The 20635-nt window shown below is 41.9% G+C and overlaps 1 protein-coding gene across 1 annotated transcript in view; it reads right to left on the reverse strand.

The window, feature by feature from the left end:
• The window catches only part of clybl (citrate lyase beta like), a gene marked incomplete at its 5' end in the record, with an annotated part of 60533 nt that extends 40416 nt beyond the window's left edge, over positions 1-20117 (reverse strand). Inside the window, one exon of the mRNA XM_083996674.1 lies at positions 20074-20117. Within this exon, the coding sequence (XP_083852800.1) occupies positions 20074-20117 (44 nt within the window). The remainder of the gene's footprint in view (positions 1-20073) is intronic.
• Positions 20118-20635: the final 518 nt, after the last annotated feature.

Genomic DNA, 20635 nt, shown 5'->3' on the forward strand with positions numbered 1-20635 from the left:
CCTGGGAAAAATAACATTGATGTCAATGGGTCTGTGACCCCTTCTCCAAATCTGGGCCCACTGAAGCTCTGAGTTACTTCAGTCAATGGTACAAACCATAAAATTACTGTAATAACACTATTACAATGTGACATTAGCTTTAAAATTGTTCTTTTTATCCCAACATTATTGGATTGTATTGAAATTATGGCACCAGTGACCACGAGGGTTGAATTCCTGTTCGACAGCTCCAAAAAAGAGCTGACAAATGTTGGTCTAATGGTGAAATCCCTAAGCTCCAACGGCTGATAGCAAACCCTAATGATGGCGTGTTAGTAGATGAAACATCCAGAAACATAAACACGGCCGCATGGTGGAAAGTGACAGGCAAAGAGCAGGACCCTCACCTTGGCCTGTATTGGGTGTGGTGGAGGTGGTGGTGGGCAATAAACAGTGCCCCTTCCTTCCCTTTCTGGGAGGATCATGGAAACTAAGCTCAGCGTCACATTTTCTACTTGCCTGGCACCGACTCATTTCAGAACAAGCTTGAAATAATGTATTTAAAAAACATTGATCAACATCTACTCGGCTGTCAATCAAGAGGGTTAAAGAAACAACTAACTACAACATATTACTTAGTTGTGCTACAGCAGATGTGCACCAGTCAAGTTTCACTTAAAACCAGATTGATGGGCTCAGGGTGAACCTGTAGAGTAATTGCCAACTAATTTTTGTATTCCAATCTGACCTCTTTGTGAATTTGACCGTAATCTGTGGCTGAAAGCGCTGAGACTAACTGCTGGTGCTCACCAGTATGTTGTTATTGTAACCTTGTAAGTACCACATCTTACCATCCTATTTACCCTTTTAAGCCACAGCAGCACCTTTCACTTTGTGAAGGATGTAAAGCGTGAAAGCCACAATATAATTGTGGCTTTCCATCTGTGCCCTGGTAAAACATATTATCAATTGAAAATATCATATATGTTATTTTATTTCCACACTCCACTCAGATCTGTGAAAAACCTGAATGTGGTTCTGCACAGTCTACAGGATTATTGGGCTAATGTAGAATTACTTGGAAAAAACGTGGTAGGAGCGCACACCAGAATTGAAGAGGAGCTGACAGCCGGACCAAAAACAGTGAAAGGAGAAAAAAGCAGTCGCTCGACTCTAATGTAGAATTACAACATCTAGTTACCATAAACATACGGCAAGTTATTAAAAGCTATTTTCATCCCTTTAAGCCATACAAACAAGGATTTAAGTGTAAATCTTGAGCTAATGCACTTTTAATAATGTGCCTGAGATAAAGAAAAAAAATAAGCACCAGATCATCCACCAAAGCATTAGCTAACTCTACAATATAAAAGAAACATTGCAAAATCCTGGTGTTTTTCAGACTCATTTTCACAACTGTGGCCTTTTGAGTCTAATAGATCAGTTTCACATTTTTGACCTCGGTTGTTGAGATTCGGGAAACGCGACTCAGGCGAAACATCACATATCAAGATAGAACACCACTTGTCTTCTAGAATGTTCAATATACAGATATTGCGTCAAATGCATGTTTCTGAGATCAGCCCCCGTAACTAACTGCATGTGTACTTCCTGGAAAACCACCAAGCTAGTTGTTTAGTTATTATTCCTTAATTATGGTAAAACATACAAAAACCTTAACTAGTGAGTATAAGGACCACAGGATGAATGTGCAAAAATAGTGATAACTGCGACAAAAGATGAGGCTGAGGGGCCCCAAGTATGTATGCTGACTCAAATGTGAGTTGAAAGGGGGGTTCACTCAACAATCATAGGCAAAGGGCATTGAGCTGACAACAACACTGGCACTGACATTATTCTGAGTGGCCATGAAACGCAACAAAAACGCAACATCAAGGTCAAAAAATCCAGAGTACAGTCACACTGACCCGTTTCTGAAATGCAGATAGCGACAGCAGGCATCGGGTGCAGGAAGTCATTAAGATGATTCCATTTGGAGTTAGTAAAAAGGTTTCCTGAGCAGAATGCAGAATGGGTGTTGGCATATTGTTAGTGGAAACGCCTGCTGATTGACACAGGGCATTGACGGTTGACATGCTGCAGACTGTTTTGACTGGAGTGCAGCCTAATGACCAAAGTGTTTTTGAAATGTTATGATATGGAAATGTTTATTAATCCACACCAAAAAAAAAAAAAAGCTGTCGTTTTAGAAATACTAATGCCTCAGACACCAAATGAGGAGGAGATTCTGAGTCATGTGGTAAAGATACCCACAAATGTTTTGAGTTGAAATGTGGATCTCTTACATCTCAAAAACTTGGAGCTCAGAGAAGTAAAAGAAATCCGGCCGAGTTTTCCCTTCACTTTAGCACCTGGCTGCTGGCTTTGTCCCTCTGTAGAGGGCCTGTAGTAAAGCTGGACTTCAAAAGAGCCTTATCGCCGTCACGTTTTCTCAGAAGAGAACACAGTAATGGAGACCGGATGCACAGGCTTACACTAGGTTAGGCTAACACAAGCAGAGGAGTGAAGAAATGCTTTGAATGCAGCCTTGTAAAGGGAAGAGCTCCCGTTTAGGCCTCCTGACCTTCCCACTCCACTTCCTTCCCGAGAACTAAAGGAATGCTGCGTCAGGTTTTATAAATTAGTAGGGACGTGCATTTTAGCTTTCCTCTCTACAGTGAGATTTTCAGGAGTCTTTTTTTTATTGTTTTTTCCCCAGTGATGTGAACACATGCAAACAAGTCAGAATCAAATGAATGGAATTAAGAGAAGCCACAGCTGTAATCTCTGACATAGTATGTTTAACTCAATGCTAATTTTGTTATTTCTGCTTTTTCTACATTGAATTCTACATTGAATTCTAACGCTCTCTAGAGCTGCAGCAATTAGTCAATTGACAAAAAGTTGAATCTGCAACCGCTCATATGTATTTTATAGTTCAATAAAAGTGTTGTAAACTACAGTATGATGGTGACGTCTTCTGAAATGTGAGACTTTGACTTTTTTGTATAGTAACTTGAATATTTCAGCTTTCAACTTATATTTTCAAATGCGATAGTCGGTACAGAGCAAGGAGATGATGCTCTGGAGACTTGTTATGTTCTTAGAAACGGTCACATAAATAAACCTGAACTTGAAACTAGAGTGTTCTCTGAGGTAACACTGCCAAGCAAAGCATTAAAAGTGCAGTGTGGCCACTTATGACTGATGATTTTGTTCATGTTAAGACCTTTTGTCTTGTTTGCAAATAATCACAAGTATCACAAGGCAGCCAGGTACACATTGTGCTCTGAACTCTGTTTACATCTTACACATTATGGAATAAAAACACAAAGAGAAAACATAAAATTAAAATGTATTCATGTATTTTATTCCTTCCTCTACATGTCTTGTACAGCTCTCATCCCTCCTTTGCTATGGCTAACTCAGCCTAACACAAGGTCCCAACTTTGACTGTGGCTTCATCCTGTATTTTCCAATTATCACCTTTTAAAGGCCAGCTGGGTGCATTCCAAACCATCAGGGGGCAATTCCATTTGCATTGCTCTGAGACAAAGTCATGCCCAAGTACTTTCATGCTAAAGTTCATAGCAGACAAGTCTAAAAGGACACTATAGCTTTAGCTAAAAAGTCACAACCGTAGAGTACATTCAGCTAGATGAAAAACACCAAACTAAGGGTTAGGGTCTTTTCCTCCCCTTTGTAAATCGAATGATTTAAATTCCTTGTAGAAACAGAAAAAGAACTTGAAAATTAGAGATTTGAGAAAAGTTGTTGCAGAACTTTTCCCCCGGCTTTAAGGTAACAAGTTTGCTTAACAGGACACGGCGAGCAGTTTGTGCCAGACTTTCTCATTTAAGACTGATCGATGTGACGATCCTTTGAGTGCTCGGCTCTGTTTACAGTTTCAGCTAATTAATGCTGATTTTATTCTTCTTCTTTTTCATTAACTTGGTTTTTAAGCAGCTCCAGGAATATTTTACATCTAGTTTATTTAGGTCAATTTCGTTTGCCCATTGAAATTCCACACAATCAAAGGGCACTGAAATGACCATTGCGTGTGTATGTGTGTGTTGTTTGGAGGGACGGGAGGAGGGAGGGAGGGGGGGGGAGTAACTGTTCCATTTACTTTGCACATTAATGAGCGCTGCCTTCTCTGCCTGCCTTTAGGCTCTCTTTCTTAATGCTGGAGCTGTTCACTAGTGTAAACCTGTGTTTGATTTCTCCTCTCCTCTCCCTCTCGGACTGCATATAGCAGCATTTAGCTGTGAATTAATTTTCATGTTTGGATATACCCTGCTGAGGTGTGATGCCGGTGGTGCATAATCAAAATCTGCAACACTACATATGGGTAGATAGGCCTTGTGGGTATTTTCACAGTGCAGATCTGTAGCTGGGTGGGGGGAAATTAAAAGCAGAGAGAGAGAGAGAGAGAGAAAGAGGGGTCAACGGCCAACAGAGGAAACAGAAGTCAGTGACAGGACAAAGGGGCATTTACCACAAAAGAATAAATCTGTTGTCTTATCGAGGAGTATGGAGAAGAGGATACCTTTTTATGCAGCGTGTTGTGCAGTGTGTGAGATAATGTGCATGTCTGTGGCTATGGGACAAGACACGCACCCACAGCCACAGCTCAAACACCAGCAGCCCTTAACATGGTGTGTCTAATGCTCCTATTTAGTGTTTGGGGTGCAACGGCGCGTGGCCTGAGGTTTTTGGGAGGGGAGCGTGGATAGCACCTAGCCTGACAGCTGTGCCCCAAACCGGAGACAAAAGCCTGAGGAAGTACCGCATCATCGAAGACGGGACTAAAAGGCACGGCAGTTTTGCTTGTGGTCTGGCCTCTACTGCTCTCCGATTCAATGCACGGTTCTACTTTTCATGGTTAATGTGGCCCAATAGCAAACGCCGCCTTGAAAAAAGAAAGGAAAAAAAGCAAAGAAACGTGAGCTTAAACTGGGAAGAACATCTTTAAACAAATTCTACTATAAAAAGGTCCGAGGCATCACGTGGCGCATTCGGATCAAACGCAGAAACATAAACTACTAATTCATAACAGTCTTTATTTCAAACAAACACAAACAGAGAGAACATAGGCCACCTTTTGTGCAGCAGCCTTTTCAATGGAGTTTATTTGTAATCCTTTGATAGGTGGGAGTCTCTTTGTCAATCGGTGTACATCAAAGATAAGCTAACTTACCACGCTGCTTGTGCTTGTGTTTTTGTGTGTGAGGGAGTGTGTGTGCCTGTGTGTGTGCATAAGTGTGTCTGTGTGTGTCTGTGTGTATTCTTGGCTTTAACAGCACAGCAAGACATGTTTTTAATCTATTGATTTAATAAGCTTAGGTAGCATGCTGTTGGCTAAACAAACGTACGAGTTGTGGGCATATAGGTGACACATCTTCAGTCTAAAAACCTGATGTGTTTGATGAATAGCTAATGGAATTTACATGACAGAGGGAAGCCTACCTTTCTGCTAAGAACACAGATTGTACTACAGCTGATGCATTTTCATGAACACAGATTCTTTGACTAATAATTTCCTTAATAATTTCTTAGTTGTTTAATCAGTGCATGGACACACACTGGGACAAACATCTGGTGCATACAGGAATGAGAATACACAGCAAGTGACCAAAAAAAAATCTTAAGTCGGGAAGGAACAAGTTAAAATTCAAATTAAATCCAGCAAGTATTTAGCACCCAGGGTCAATTTTCATCTTTATTACCATATGCCGAATTGCCTCCATTCATAGACGCAAAAGAGATAATAATTACTTGTTTGTTGCCACATCAGCCATTAGGTGATAATTAGGCCAAGGTGAGAATTTTAACTGTTTTAAATGGATTCTTTGATCTCAACGCATATTCCCAGTGAGATTAAAAGCCAAACAAACCACTGTAAAACTGGATGTCATTTTTTTTAATATGTAGTTCTTCCCCTGATGGTTGAGTCTTAGACAGAGCAATGGTGAATTGTAAGAGGTGATAAATGTCCTTTTATGTTTCATGACTGTGCTGGTTTTAGTGTGAATAGATACTGACTGTGTGTGCTTTACTTGGAGCTGCGCACAGCTGATGAAACATAAGTAAATGTGAACTGCTGATCAAGAGGTGCTCACAAAAGGGTGGTGCAGCCATTCCTGGCATCCATATCAATGACTAGCCTTGTTATAAAATGGAAAACCAAATATTTAGAATTACATTTGACAGCAAAATAGGAAAACTATCCATCCCTCGCATAATGGAACTTCCCTTATTACACCCCTGTGTCCTCACATTCACACAGGCACAGACGTCAGGGGATTGAAGTGGCTCAAAAATATCCACTGGTTTAAATTAGACCTGTGTGTGTATGTGTGTGTGTGTGTGTAGTGCTTGGATGGTGGGTTGGACAGGAGGACTGGGCAGGTTTCTGACCTCCCATGGGCGCAGCAGACAGAGTGCAGCAGTGTCAGCTCACTAAAACAACAGCAATGTGCGTAACAGTGGGTATTTCACAAAAGAGAACCACAAACAAGCTTTTCTTTTTTTTAAATACAACCTGCTAACACTAACATGAACTAAACCCAACCATGTTGATTATAAGTATTAATTTGGGTGTAAAATTTGAATTTCTAGGTCAGCAACCAGACTTAACTTTATCCACAATTCTGAAACCCACTGAGAGCAGAAAAAAATCCTGCAAGGAGCGGTTTCAGTGTGGGCGTGTTCACTTTGAGTGACAGGACAGGTCCATTAGTCTGAAGGCTGAGAAGATGCCAACAATGAGCTTCATCCTATCAGACTATAATTGGTTGTTTGTTCCTACATGTGTTAAGACTCGCAGGATACGGCAACTTTACCAGACCCTTTGTCATCATGGTTACAATAATAAAACATGCTTTGTGTACCGGAAATACATTGTCATGGCTACAATAATAAACACATTGTTAAGCATTTGGTTCAGTTAGGTTTAAAGGGATAGTTCAAAATTTTGGCAAATTGGCCCATTGCCATAATCCCTATATTTTTGATGAGTTTGATGAGGGAAACCATGAAATCCCATGTAGCCCTGAGCCTTCCGGCTCGGCTCTGCCGTTCTAAAAATAGCTTGCATCGACAATTAAAGGAAACAAACCTCCTAAAACTATAGGGATTATTTCAATTTGTCAATTTGCTAAAATGTTGAACTATCCCTTTAAGGAAAGATGTTCCCTATTTGCACATCAGAAACGCCGAATATACACACTGTGTCACCTAACTTCCATCGCTTTCTCTCATGAGTACATAATTTTGCCACAAGAGGTCGCCAATAACCATTGTGTAAGTCTTATCGCAATAAGCCGTTAACATACAACCTTAGTGGCGTTAGCAGAAAGTTATGACTAACAGCTATAATGGTTATTATGTAACTGTCTGTTGACCTCAAAACTTCAAATTCACAGCTGCTTTGTCAACAAAACCAAATTCCCTGGAATAAATCAAACGTTTGAGAAGGAGGAGCTGAATATTCAGTTGTGACTTGAGCACAATGTAAAAACGTAGATAGGGATGGTCTTGCACAGGGACAAGTGATATAACCACCACCTGCCTGGTTAAAGCTTGTTCTCAGCAATTACATGGCACCAGTGAAAAGGTGAGGGGGGAAAAAAAGTCGGGTAGAAGTTTTCATAGACTGCTGAAGAGAAGATATGCATCATGCAGCGAGGCTCTCTAAGGGACTGTGTAACATTAAAAATCCAAGCGCACTATTATCTGAACGAAACGTAAGAAAATCTAAATATTTTATCAGATCCGTTCACAGGCAACAAGAGGTATCTCTCCTGTATCTTTCTCACCGCTTCCCTTTGCCTCTCCCTCAGCAACAGGAGGAGGATGAGAGCTGTGTAAATAAAGTTTGTTGTTGGTGTTAAATGACAGTGCTCATTTACATTACATTAGGAAAAATAAACAACAAATGACTGCTGACACCTAACACAGCTGACACATTGTAAACCCGGTCTTCATTCCATTCCCCGTTTTGATCCAGGACGCTGGTACATACAGTCGTTACAAAGAGTCTTGGCATGTTGAAAAAGAGCAGACTCTCCTATAGTGAGAGTGGCCGGGTCCTTAGAGGGCATTAGTACAGGCTTTATCTTGTTGTGCCAGACAGTTCAGTAGTAAACACCCTGGCAAAGGGCCTCGTAGTAAACTCTGATGGAGCTGCACTACAGAGCCCGAGTGTTGTAGCCATCCTGGCATGGAGATATGGGTCATTCTGGGCTGTCCTCTCGCTCACCCCGGCACCAGAGCCCAAACCCTGATGAGATTAGCTGGCCAGCCAGGCGCTCAGTGGTGGTAAAACACAAACACCACTGATTACGTGAACATTAAAGTCAGATCCCCTCACACTTCAGCTCGGATCCCCTTGTGCAGGGTCACGATCGGGTTAGTGTAATGACTGCGTCGCCGTCCCCCGCCACCCCCCGCACTATATACGGCAGGACTACCTCCGTCTTGGCACACGGCGTGGACCCTGACAGATAGTAAACAAACACATAATTATCCTGCGATTAGAGCTGACGTCACCCGAGACGCGTGCTCAGACTTTCAGTGCGTTAAGAAGGCGACGGCGACAGAGGTGGCTCCCTGAGAATCCTCCAAACTGCTTTAAACTGAGAAACTGTGTTTGCGTGGGACCTTCTTCTGTTCATACTGCAATGGAAATATGACAGGAAACGGGCTGATCCTTCCAGTGACTGTAGCTTTTGGGTGGTAGGTCAGTGAATTCAGAGCCTTGGCCACTGCTATTCTGTGTTAAATCGCTGCTAGAAATGGGATTAGGCAGGTTGGAATGCCAGGGTAATCACTCATTCAGCAGCAGCCAGAAGAAAAGGCCTCCTTAAGGAGAAGGGGTGGGTTTTATATAGCTATGAGCTTTGATTACTGCTCCGTCTTAAAACCGCATCCGATGAGTAAAGACATGCACTGGTCCTCCCCCACATTTACTGGGTGAGTCGCCCTCCTGGGTTCCTGTAAATAAGTGATGTCACAGCGCTTAATGATGCCCAGACTAGACTCAGCGAGGTCCTGAAAACAACATAGTACCAGCTTCATCACCACTGCGAGCACGCTGCCTAACCGTCATGTCAACAAAGAATTAGTTTTGCGCATTTCATCCCATTTCTCTGTGGGATTGCCAATGATGCAGTTGAAGTACAGAGTGGCGAACAAGATCAAGGGTGTTCTCTCTTATTCTATGAAGCCAGTAAAGTTCACCCTTGGGGGGGAAAAGAAAACAATGTCCTTATCAGTGGATCGACTGCTCTGTCGCTAATGAAGATGTTCAGATGGAGAGCACAAAGATAGAGCAAAAGACACTTTCCCTGGGCTTACTCCTGTTCCCCTCTGACGCAGACTGGTAGTGACAGTTGTTTCCAGTTGCTACATATAAAGGGCCCATCATAAAGCCTGGCTAGAGGAAACAGGATAAGCGCTTGAGCCAAGGCAGTAAAAAGCTCTCTGGGAACTTGAAAGCCACACAAATGAAGTCTGCATCTGCCATCTGGAAACAATAAACAAACAAAACCCAGCAGCCAAACAAACACCACGAAAGGCAGAAGGGGGGAGAGACAGAGAGAGAGAGCGAGAGAGAAAGACAGAGAGGCCGACAGACAGACAGACAGAGAGAAAGAGAGAGAGAGATGGAAACAGTGATTGAGAGTGTGAGTGAGTGATAGGGAGAGGAGGGTGTCAATGTTACAAACGTGTGCAGCATGCATCATTAGCAGACACTGATGGGAAGACAGACACAGAGACAACCCTTTGTATAAAATCTCCTTTGATGCTGGGGAGATGGCCCTGCTGTTTGAATGTGTGTGGTACCACTGAAACCTGGTTCTAATGAAGTGTAGTGCTAACAGGAGGCCGCCTGTCTGCAACTTGTGCCAGTGATGTGATGAGAAGTTATAAGCCACTTCCAAATATGGCAAGATACCAAACGCAACCAGCCAACTCTTCCCTGCAAGCCAAGATAAATCGGAAAATTTGATTTGTCTTTATTTTTAGAATTTCAGAGAGAAGTCGCATCACAGTTGTCCTGTTTTTTCGGCGGAGCGCTCGGTGCGTTACTAATCATCGAGCTGTCCAATATGGACCGGCCGGTGAGAAGTTTTCGTACTGTGCAGAGGCTGCAAAATACTGGAGATCAGAGGAGGAATATAAAGACAAGATCAATTACACTACAGAAACTACTGAAGGGCTGAACACATGCACACAGTAAGGATCCTCCGGCTCCTTTACATCACTGCCACCATCATATTTGCATTGCAAGAGCCCAGTTGCTTTTTTTGTTTTACACTGATTTCTACAGCAGACAGGAGTGTACAGGAGTGTACATATCATTGTAAGTAAACTTGTTATGCTGACATGACCCTTAAATGCTTATACTACTACTTAGAATAGCACTATATATACACACACACACTAACTTTTTAAAGACAAGATGTCTCTCTAAGCAGTATCACTTTATTATGCAATCTCATTTGATATTGTGAACTGGCTTCTCTGCAGAGTGACTCCGCGACAGTGTGCAACTATTTAAAAAAAGAGAGAGAGAGGGGAAAAAAGAGAAAAAGACTAAGCTTCAGCTGGTACAAGAACAAGCATCCCAAGTTACTCTCAGAGCAAAGGCCTCATCTCCAGGTGCATTATCAACACTGACCCCGAGGGGTTAAACCAAGAACTGCAGCCACGTGGCCACAACATTGACTCATGGGACAGTCCCACCTATAGGTTTTTTATATGGTTAAGGAGCAAGAACTCAGAAACTCTGTCACACTCCCACTCCCTGACAAAATGTACCTCACTCACCCCTAACCATAGACTTAACCATCACAACTAAAGGCCTAACCCGACCCCAACTCTAACCAGAAACCTTAAAAACCTGAGTCTGAACCCTTAAACAATCCTTTTCTTTAGTGAGAACTGTCCCCTCTTGCCCAAAATGTTGTATATCCATAACTCCGACTGGTCCTCACAAAGATAGAAGTGAGCATGCGCAAAACACACACACAGACGCACACAAACACACACGCACACACCCCTGCTGCGCCTGGTTAACAAACACTCCGCTATAAAAGCAGGCCTCTTACTCATTAGGATGCTGTGTATCAGACAGGAAATGCTGGGTAAATTACACCTCATCGCCCTGAAACTAGCTGACCATCACCATGGCAATGAGCCAACCTCAGTGCCGTGAGAAGACCGAAAGCACCAACGTGGCAGAGGGAAAGCAACCGGGACAACGCGCAGTTTCCCCCCCTAATAACTGATGAAAATGTAATCCTACAGGTTCCGGGGGGGGGTAAAGTGAACTTAAATCTTTATCTAGTTAAACAGCCAAAAAGAAGTTCCTTCTGGCTTTTTGACAGAAGTGGGGACTACAAACCTGGAAGCAATATCCTGCCCACACACGCAACTCTCGACTGCTACCTCATTAATACTACATGCTGCAGACCAACACACTATTTATTAGGAATTGTTTCTTATACCTACAGTAAGTGCTCCAATATAGTTCAATAAATGGATCAACAAAGGTTTTAACCTGTCAAGACAACCAATAGAGTATTGGGTGGTCCCTCTGGGGAGGTCCCAGCGTAATATTTTAAAACTATTTGAATTGCTGGCAAAACAGATCATGATCATCTTATGTAAAAAAAAAAAAAAGATGCTTTGGCAACCACGCTGCACAAACCAATGATGACCATGATAAGAGTGATTTACACGCTTTGTGTAAAAAGAAGTGTAACCAAACACTTGTATTTCAAATTTTTTGGACACCGAGCATCGGTCTTAAAAAGGATCATTTCATCACAACACTTGTATTGGCTTAGATCGGTTTAAAAAAAAAAAAAAAAGAGGTAACACAAGTTCCCGATTTGTGTTATCATTACAAACAGAGGATATTTCCCCAGCTTCTCATTCAATCCGACCACCACGCTCAAGCTCTAAACCACATAAACCACCCGTTAGCCAAGTCCACCCCACGTTTCTAGAACAAAATTCTTTTGTTGCATTGTTCACACATTCCTCCCGGGCCGTGTTTATACAGATGCGATTCCATGTGCGCGCTGGGGTTTAAGAAGTCCTGCTCCCCAATCCCGAAGATGTGCTGTTGATCAAAGGCTTCAGTGCTGGAGCAGGGGACACTTGTTTTGGTTGTTTTTTTTCCCCTTCCTCTTCTATGGGGATACAGAGTAACAGATCCATCTGTTGGCCGTATGGATCCACCTTGGTCAGCGCTGGGACAAGTGTAGGCCTCTCTTCCCTGCCACCACACACACACACACACACACACTCCCCCCACCGACCACGTTTACTCAGCTGGCCTCCACGCCAGTTACCAGAGTTTTGTTTTCACACAGCAACATGTGTTAACTTAATGCTCTGTAACAGATTTCAAAGGCAAGATTAGCTGGGTCAACAACAGGTAATAGAGCGATTTATTGATTCATTGGCTCAAAAGAGGCAACATGCAGAAAAAAAGAAATAAAAAACATTAAAAAGTACCTCAGTAGGTAGTGGAAAACAGATCCACAGACAATCATGGATGTCGCGGTGTAGCTTACGTGAATCCCATCATGTATAGTATTTCACATTCAGCTTGACCCTGATCCTCCTTTTAAAATGTGAGACGAGATATTTCACACAGTATAGGCCTAAACAAAAACCTTCGTGCCGTGAGGTCATGGCCGAGACCGTCTTCAGTAAAACATTAGATAAATCATTAAATGCTTAGCCATAAAGCTCAGGGTGTGGGGTTACTTGACCAACCTGCTCACCCTCCTGTAGCCACAGAATTTGGTTACACAGTCCCCATGGTTGTTTTCTTGCTTGATTGGATTATGGCCACACACCTAAAGCTCGGCTTCCACCAACCAATCAATGAGGAAATGAGGTGTCAGCACATTGGTGTTTATTCAACACTCATTTATTTTTCTTCCAGAAGCCAAACCCGGCTCGACCGCAGAAGACACCAGATGAGTGAAGGGATTTTCTTTAAAAGAGACTGCTAATTTCTAATAGCATTACTGAAAGGAAGTGTGTGTCATACAAGAGCTAATTATGTTTTGACAAATAATCTGCTCAGTTTTATTTCATTTCCTCCAATCGCATTACAACTGGTATTATAGGAGAGTTTTCAATTCCAAATTTACTTATAAAAAGACCAATGCTTTCAACATTTCACTTTACAACAAATCATTTATAATATTATAACCATGCATTAACATCCAGTCTTGTCTTGGCTCTGATCTCTTTTACAACTGAGAAGACGGAGCTTTTAAACTTCAGGCTGTGCATCCATATGACCAAGCTAAAAGGAACTAGTAATGGGAAGACACCAGGAAGTCAGTAATGCTTCCAGTCAGCATGAAGTGCCATCAAAATAAAATCTGCACAGTAGCTGCTGCTTTAAAACAACTGGAGCAATTGAAAATTCCCCTGGCAATTTATGCCAAATGCCACTTTATAAACATTTTAGCTTGACTGCCAAGTGTCTGCACTGCTTTATGCCCCTTCTCTTAATTGAAAACGTTATAGGGGTGCATTACACTTGGGGGTTTTATAAGCTGTGCTATAAAGCCCTAGCAGGCCCTGAGAGAGGAAACTGCCCATTAACTTATAAGGTCCAGGCCTTGGCTCTCTTAATTGACAACCTCTAGGCTACTTTCATCACTTGTCGACTTCATAGCAGCAGTCAATGCTTCCTCCAGGATGCTGTTGCATCTTTGACACGAGGGTGTTTGTGACAAAGAGCAGTCTGCCGCCAATGCCAGGGCGAGGGCTCTAGGCTGTCCATAAAACAAGCACACACATTCCTCCCCTAGTTCCAGCCATCTGAGAAGGCTGCATTTAACCATGTAGGTACTGCTGCTCAGTGAGACCAGCCCAAATTAAATATGAACATTATTGTAATTGGAGATTTTTTTTTTTTTTTTTTTTTAATATGCCAAAGCTGCAAACCAGTCTCTGCATCATAAATTGTAACCATTTGTAAAACCCAAAATATTGGAGCTTTTATTTTGTTAAAAATTTTTTTTTTTTTTTTAAAAACACTGCAAAATATTGCTAGAAAAGAAGGCAAATGAAAAGACGGGTTGCTGAAAATTAGAAAAATATCTTACTTCCAATCAATTCAGGCCGTCACCACGAGCACAGACACACACTCACACACTAGCGTGACAGTCACTTCACACTCTAATTTGGCAGGATCGTCAGCTTCATGCCTCTGGAAATTCATGGACCTCGAATTAGAGCCACATGTCACATTGTTGTTGACCAGTTCAGACACATTACTCGAACACTCAACTCAGTTACATTCTTTGTAACTAAAACTTTGTCCCACACACAAAAAAACAAAATTCCCGACCAGCCACTGTCAGTCCAACAATCACTGACTGACATTATACTGTAATTGCATAGGTCAGTGTGCTGCATGCACAGGGCACAAGGGAGTCCCAACATCCCATATGCCATTTTCAACAGATTCAATCATGGAAGAGCTACTGTAGATGTGGGTAAAGAAACCAAAATTTGCTTTTTTAAGTGGACACAAACAGCAAGCCAACAGGCCCTAAATGAAGCAATCTGCTGTCTTTACATACGGCCAGTCCCAAACAGCAAAAATTCTAGTGTTACCAATTTCCAGTAGTGTTTGTAAATGCACCATCCTGCTCAGAGTGCCACACTGTCTCAGAGAGCAGTGCCAAACCTCCAATAGCTGACACATCCACCCAATCATCCAATGCTATTTTGGACTGTATGAAGTTTCCAATTGTACTTCTTGTCGTACCAAAATGTATAAAGGTAGAGCAAAATGAAACAGTTAAGCATTTGTCACTAACTTTCATGACCTAAATTTCCAGAAATGTTATGTTTATTTATTTGATATGGACATCACAAATACATTAAGACTGTTCCAGTGGACAGACCAGATGCTTTGCTTGAGTGTGTTAGCACAAGTGCTAATTTTCAACACCAGTCCATAGGCACACCAGTCCATAAGCTGCCCATAAGATTATTATGCGTGTACGTTTTTATATCTCGGTATTCCTAAAAGGGGAACTCCAGTGATTCATTGGTTCAATTAGATGAAGTTGAAGGACTTGAAACAGATTTAAAAACGAATAGTCAAAATCAAAGCATCAAAGGCTATATCCTGACATTTAGTCCTTCATATGAGTCAATCTTCTCCGACCGATTAAGTACACTGCTGACCTTTGCTTCTAGTTACAGGCATGACTCATGTCACGGACCTGTGTTTGTTTCAGTAGTTGAGTCACTTTAATGCTACCATTAGTTCAAATCTCACATGTAAGCAATACATTTAACCTTCATCATAATAATCATTCAAACAAGGGTTTGATCAACTGTTAGATAAACAAAAAGTCAGCTGGGGCCTGAAGTTATATAAACATTAGATACTGTTGAAAATAAGAAGAAAAAAAATGAGAGCACAATGTTCCAACTTTTAAATGGTTGAAAATGTGTGGGTGTGAAGAGGTGATCTCTGGTGGAACAACAAAAGCAAGAAAACTTGTAGCTGCACTGAATGGTCACCATGACAGACTGCCACACTCCTGAAATATAAATATATCAAAATGAAAACAATAAATATCACATGAATGTGTATATCTGGAACAAACTCCCAGAAACCTGCAGGTCTGCCAGAACCCTCAGTGCCTTTAAATCAACATTGAAGACTTTCATGTTTGCCGACGCCTTTCATTAACTGCACTGTAACATTATTCTGTCATTTTATATCTTTTTTACTATGTTTTAGTTGTTCTGTCTCCCTTTCTGTTTTACTTCTTTTTATATCTGTTTTAATTCTTTCTCTTGTCTGATTTTAAATACTAATGTTTGCTTTTTACGTTCTTATTATGCTAATATGTAAAGCCTTGAGTTGTCTTGTTGCGGAAATGTGCTATACAAATTGCCTTGCCTTGCCTTGCCTTGCCTTGCCTTGCCTTGCCTTGCCTTGCCTTGCCTTGCCTTGCCTTGCCTTGCCTTGCCTTGCCTATAGAACATGTTAATCTGAGGATACCAGTCAATATAGGAGACTGAGGCCTTTGGAGTTAAAATAAACCCAATAGACTACAACATCAAAAACCTCAAACCCCAAAGTGACCAAGAAGCGCCTCTCTCAATCACTTAAAAACTGAAAATTATAACTTAAACAAGTGCAAGAGTCACAACAAAGAACAAAATCCAGACACTCAAAACTGATGACATTGCTTGTAATAAGTGAAATGTTACCATAAGGTGTCGCCAGCATCTTCAGTAACATCTCAATCATACAGTCAGAACAGAAAGTTGTGCCTTCCTGGACTTCTGGCTTAACAGTGCAAGTTGCCAGGCAACCGAAAGAGGTTGGTACAGCTGCTGATGCTCTGCACAAGTACCGAGCGGATGGAGAGGAAACCACAAACTGCCATTAGGCTTGGGCGTAACCTCCTTTTTCATGACCTCTTTCAAGTAACTGTCACACCTATGACACTTTGGTGAACTAATAGGTCTAATGCCTACTACCTGGAATAGATAGGCCTATAGGCTGAATACTGAGAATGCAGCTAATGCAAAATAAAAATAAAAAGGAGGTATTAACCTGTGCAATCCAGTCAAAGGGTAAAGGTTTCTCCTATAGCCTATAACATATAGATGCAGCAGATGTAATCATCCAGGCTTTCTGTCAAGAAGACAGGAAGCCTATATTTGCTTACTCAGGCTTTACTTGGCAGTGTTTTGGGAGAGCTAATCTCCACTGTGCTGATTATTCAATCAGATGTTGCACATGAAGCACAGATGTAAAGGCAATTTGTGAGCCACCAAAGACAAGCACTTCAGCCAGCATGTTTTTGTCTTAAACTGACGTGACTGTTTCTATTTTGTGCATTCAGCATTTTGCAACAACAAAAAAAACACAGTACACACATTAAACAAATATACATATGCATATTAATGTAAAACATTTGTTTCTGGCATTTATAAAGGTGATATATTTCTCATCTGTCTGGTGTGGTGTTTCAGACTTAAAGCAGAAGTGAGTGATCCGGTCGTTTTCGCTAATGCTGCGTTCCAGGCAGGCTTTTGAAATCGTAAATTACAGCTTCAAGTCACAACTTACGACTTTGTAGCGTTCCAGGCAACCCACTCGTGTTTTTCCGACCTGTTTTACCGGTGAAAGTCACTATAACGGCCACTCGTAACTTCTGACCCGTGAACTCGTACTAGATCGAACTGGTACCACTTCACGGTCGGAAAAATACGAGTTTCCTTGAACGCACCATAACAGTCCTCGTCGCTACGTCACCACATTCACGGCGTTCCTTGGCTGCACACCATAGACTGTAAAAAGAATGGACGTAGCGTCCGTGACGTCACCCATTGGTTTTGGGGAGTCTGTTTTGTGCCGCTACTACGGGGGTTAGAACCGCGCCATGTTGGATTCTACTTGCCATATTTGGAGCGGTGCGGCCGTTGGCCGGCCGAGAGCCCGCCCACTGGCCTCGTAGCAGCGGTCGCCGGACCTGTCACTCAACGGTTCTGCGCCCTGATTGGCCAGAACTTTAACCCTAATAATAGTAAAACGGTAGAGTTTTAAAAAAATTCACCCCCCTCAGAGTGTGTGCGGGGGTAGAAACTATCGATTGAGACCAAAAAAATAAAATGTACCAGGCTGTAAATATGTTTTTTTAAGCTGTAAAATCGGCTATTTTAACATGGGGCTCGATTGGAGTTGCTCCCTTCTGGAGCCAGCCCCCAGCGACAGCCGAGGGGATTGCAGCTTTTTGAATGCGGAAGTGAGCTTCACTTCTCAGACCGACAACTGCCCCCTTGCTGCACACACAGCCCTGCATGCCGTTCTCTCTCCTCATTGGATAAAAACTGTAGGATAGGCTACGATAAATGTTTTCTCTTCGGCTCAGAGCAGAGCAGAGGGACTGAGAGACCCGTGTTTCAGTCCAAACACTCTATGTAAGTGATTGCTGTCGGAAGATATAACTATTTAAGACTTATATTAACACAAATATATCACTCACTTCTGCTTTAACTAGGTAGAGCAGGGTGATTTGAGTTTATCTATGAGCGCCTCCTCTGAGGGTTTAGGTTTCTGATTGACACACAATCAGACCTACCACAGGTGTGTAGTCTAGGTTTTGTAGCTAGGTAAAAGTCATAAAAGTGATAAAAGTGAGCACTGAAATGGAATGAACAAATGGTCAAATTCAGACTATGAAGTTTGGGTATTTCAGGAGAAGCAAACTTAAACAGCCACTAACACCACAATCCTTAGAAAGACAGTGCAATAACATATTGGCTGACTGACATCCAGCCCCGTTTTTCTAGTGTGTAGTTTGCTAGCTTAGCAGTGTAAATGATAGCTCTTCGTTGTGTTGCTAATAAAGTTGAATAAAATAAAATAAAAACTGATGGACTGTGCTGGAGCAGAGCCATAGAGTTATAGGAATCGCTCTGTGCTGGAGGCATGGCTGAGGGGGGTAACTGTGTAGTAACTGGGTCAATACAAAATCACATAATTCCTAAGGGCTAATTTAAAGACACAGTTTCTGAATACAGGTGTGTGTGTGTTTCTCAGTGGAAGGTAGGCTATATAAATCTCATTTCAGAGGTGTATAGTAACGAAGTAGATGTACTTCGTTACACTACTTAAGTAGTTTTTTTGAGGATTTGTACTTTACTGGAGTTCTTTTTTTAATCAGGACTTTTACTTTTACTTCACTACATTTAAAAGTTAAAAAATATACTTTTACTCCGTTACATTTACGTTCGCCACCTCGTTACTCGTTACAAATTAAAATATAAATATTATTACCTATAGGCTATATGACAAAATAATCGCCTGCGTGCAAATATGCGCCTGTGCTCTAAAAGCCGTCGGGGGTCCGACCTCATTCAGTAAACGCCTGTTCAATTAAATGCCCGGGCGATTACTAGGCTAGTATTTGAATCTGCGATAGTGAAGCATTCACACAGTCTCTGTCACTACGACCCGCAGCAGCTGCTGCTGCTGCTGCGGAGAGCTGTGGCCGCAGACGGCTCCAAAGATCCTATATGCGTAACAGGATCGATCACTCTCATGCACCGATTGATAAGTTTCGTTTTTACCGCGCACCACTGCGTGCCTGTTGCAAATACAGGCCTGGTTCTTATAAACACCGGGCTCCAAGGTGATTGAGCATATTAAAACGCCCGGGCCACTAATGATCATATACGGTACAGACACAGACAGACGCTTGCTTTATAGTTTTGTTCTCAGGCAGTCACCAGACCCTTGATTCACTCACTCTACATGTTTGCTCAGGTGTTTTTTGGTTTTATCATTCCACATCTATTCACCTGAAAGTGAAATAAAACAACACACGAGCAAAATAAGTGGTTGTTTTGCTTCTTTTTATGCAAAATACTTTGTACTTGTACTTGTACTTTTGATACTTGAGTATATTTTTTCACAAGATACTTTTGATACTTAAGTACATTTAATGTGAGCTACTTTAAGACTTTTACTCAAGTAATTTTCTTATGGGTGACTTTTACTTTTACCAAAGTCGTTTTTTGTTATGGTAATTCTACTTTTACTTAGTTATTTTTTTCTAGTACTTTATACACCTCTGTCTCATTTTCTATAATATGAAACCTTAAGCTACTACAAGTGGCTCAGTATGGAGGTGGAAATTGTCTGTTTTGTCTTACAAACTGAAATTCAATTCAACTCGAAATTTATTTCCAAAAAGCACCATCGTGTATCTTAAATGTAGGGGATGTATTATGATGTAGAAAGCAGAATTAAAGTCAAACCTTGTTCAGAGACACTACAGTTCTCTGTGTGTGTTTATCCCCACAACATTTACAGGGTTGCTAAACTCCCTCAACAACAACTAGCAAACAAGTAGCGTGAATCCCTTCACGTTTCACGAACAAGTCGCATTTGACCGACAGCTGCGAGTGATACACGAGGAGAAATTTCCCCAGCCGAGTTTCCCCCCAACAACAGTCAGACCACATTTCGAGAAGGAGACATATTAAAAACAAAACAAAGTGACTCACTGTGGGAGAAGTCGTTTCACCGCTCTGGTTATGTGCGCCGCCATGTTTCCTTCGATGACGCGCCGAAAAGAGCGAGCGGTGATTGGCTGTGTAAATGGGTTCCTGTTGCAGTCCGAGTGCTGTGATTGGCCACAGCGCAGACGGGGGGCGGGTTCTGCGAGGCCTGCGCGCACATGGGAAGGTAAACAGAGAAGAGGCAGTGGGGCGGTGCTGTTGTGAGGAGAGGAGAGGAGAGGAGGGGCAGCAGAGGGAGAAGGCGACTGTGAGGAAGAAATTACCCACATATTCATGATACAGTTTGTCGTAAATGATTATGTCAAAGAAGTAAAATAAATTACTTAATAGAAATGAATACAATTGGTAAACAATGATTAATCAGGATTATTATGTGTGATATATTATTGATTGTCACAGATGGCCTCGGCCTACAATGACTCTGGTGTCCTTCTGCTCTACCAGACAGAAGGAGCAGAGACAGGCTGAGGCTTGCAAGGGAGAAAAACGGCAGGAATAAAAGGAAAGAGAGAAGAGAGATCTGAGCACAAGGCACGTCACCCCGGGA

This window comes from Trachurus trachurus (assembly GCF_905171665.1).
Source record: "Trachurus trachurus genome assembly, chromosome: 21".
NCBI classification, from domain to species: domain Eukaryota; kingdom Metazoa; phylum Chordata; class Actinopteri; order Carangiformes; family Carangidae; genus Trachurus; species Trachurus trachurus.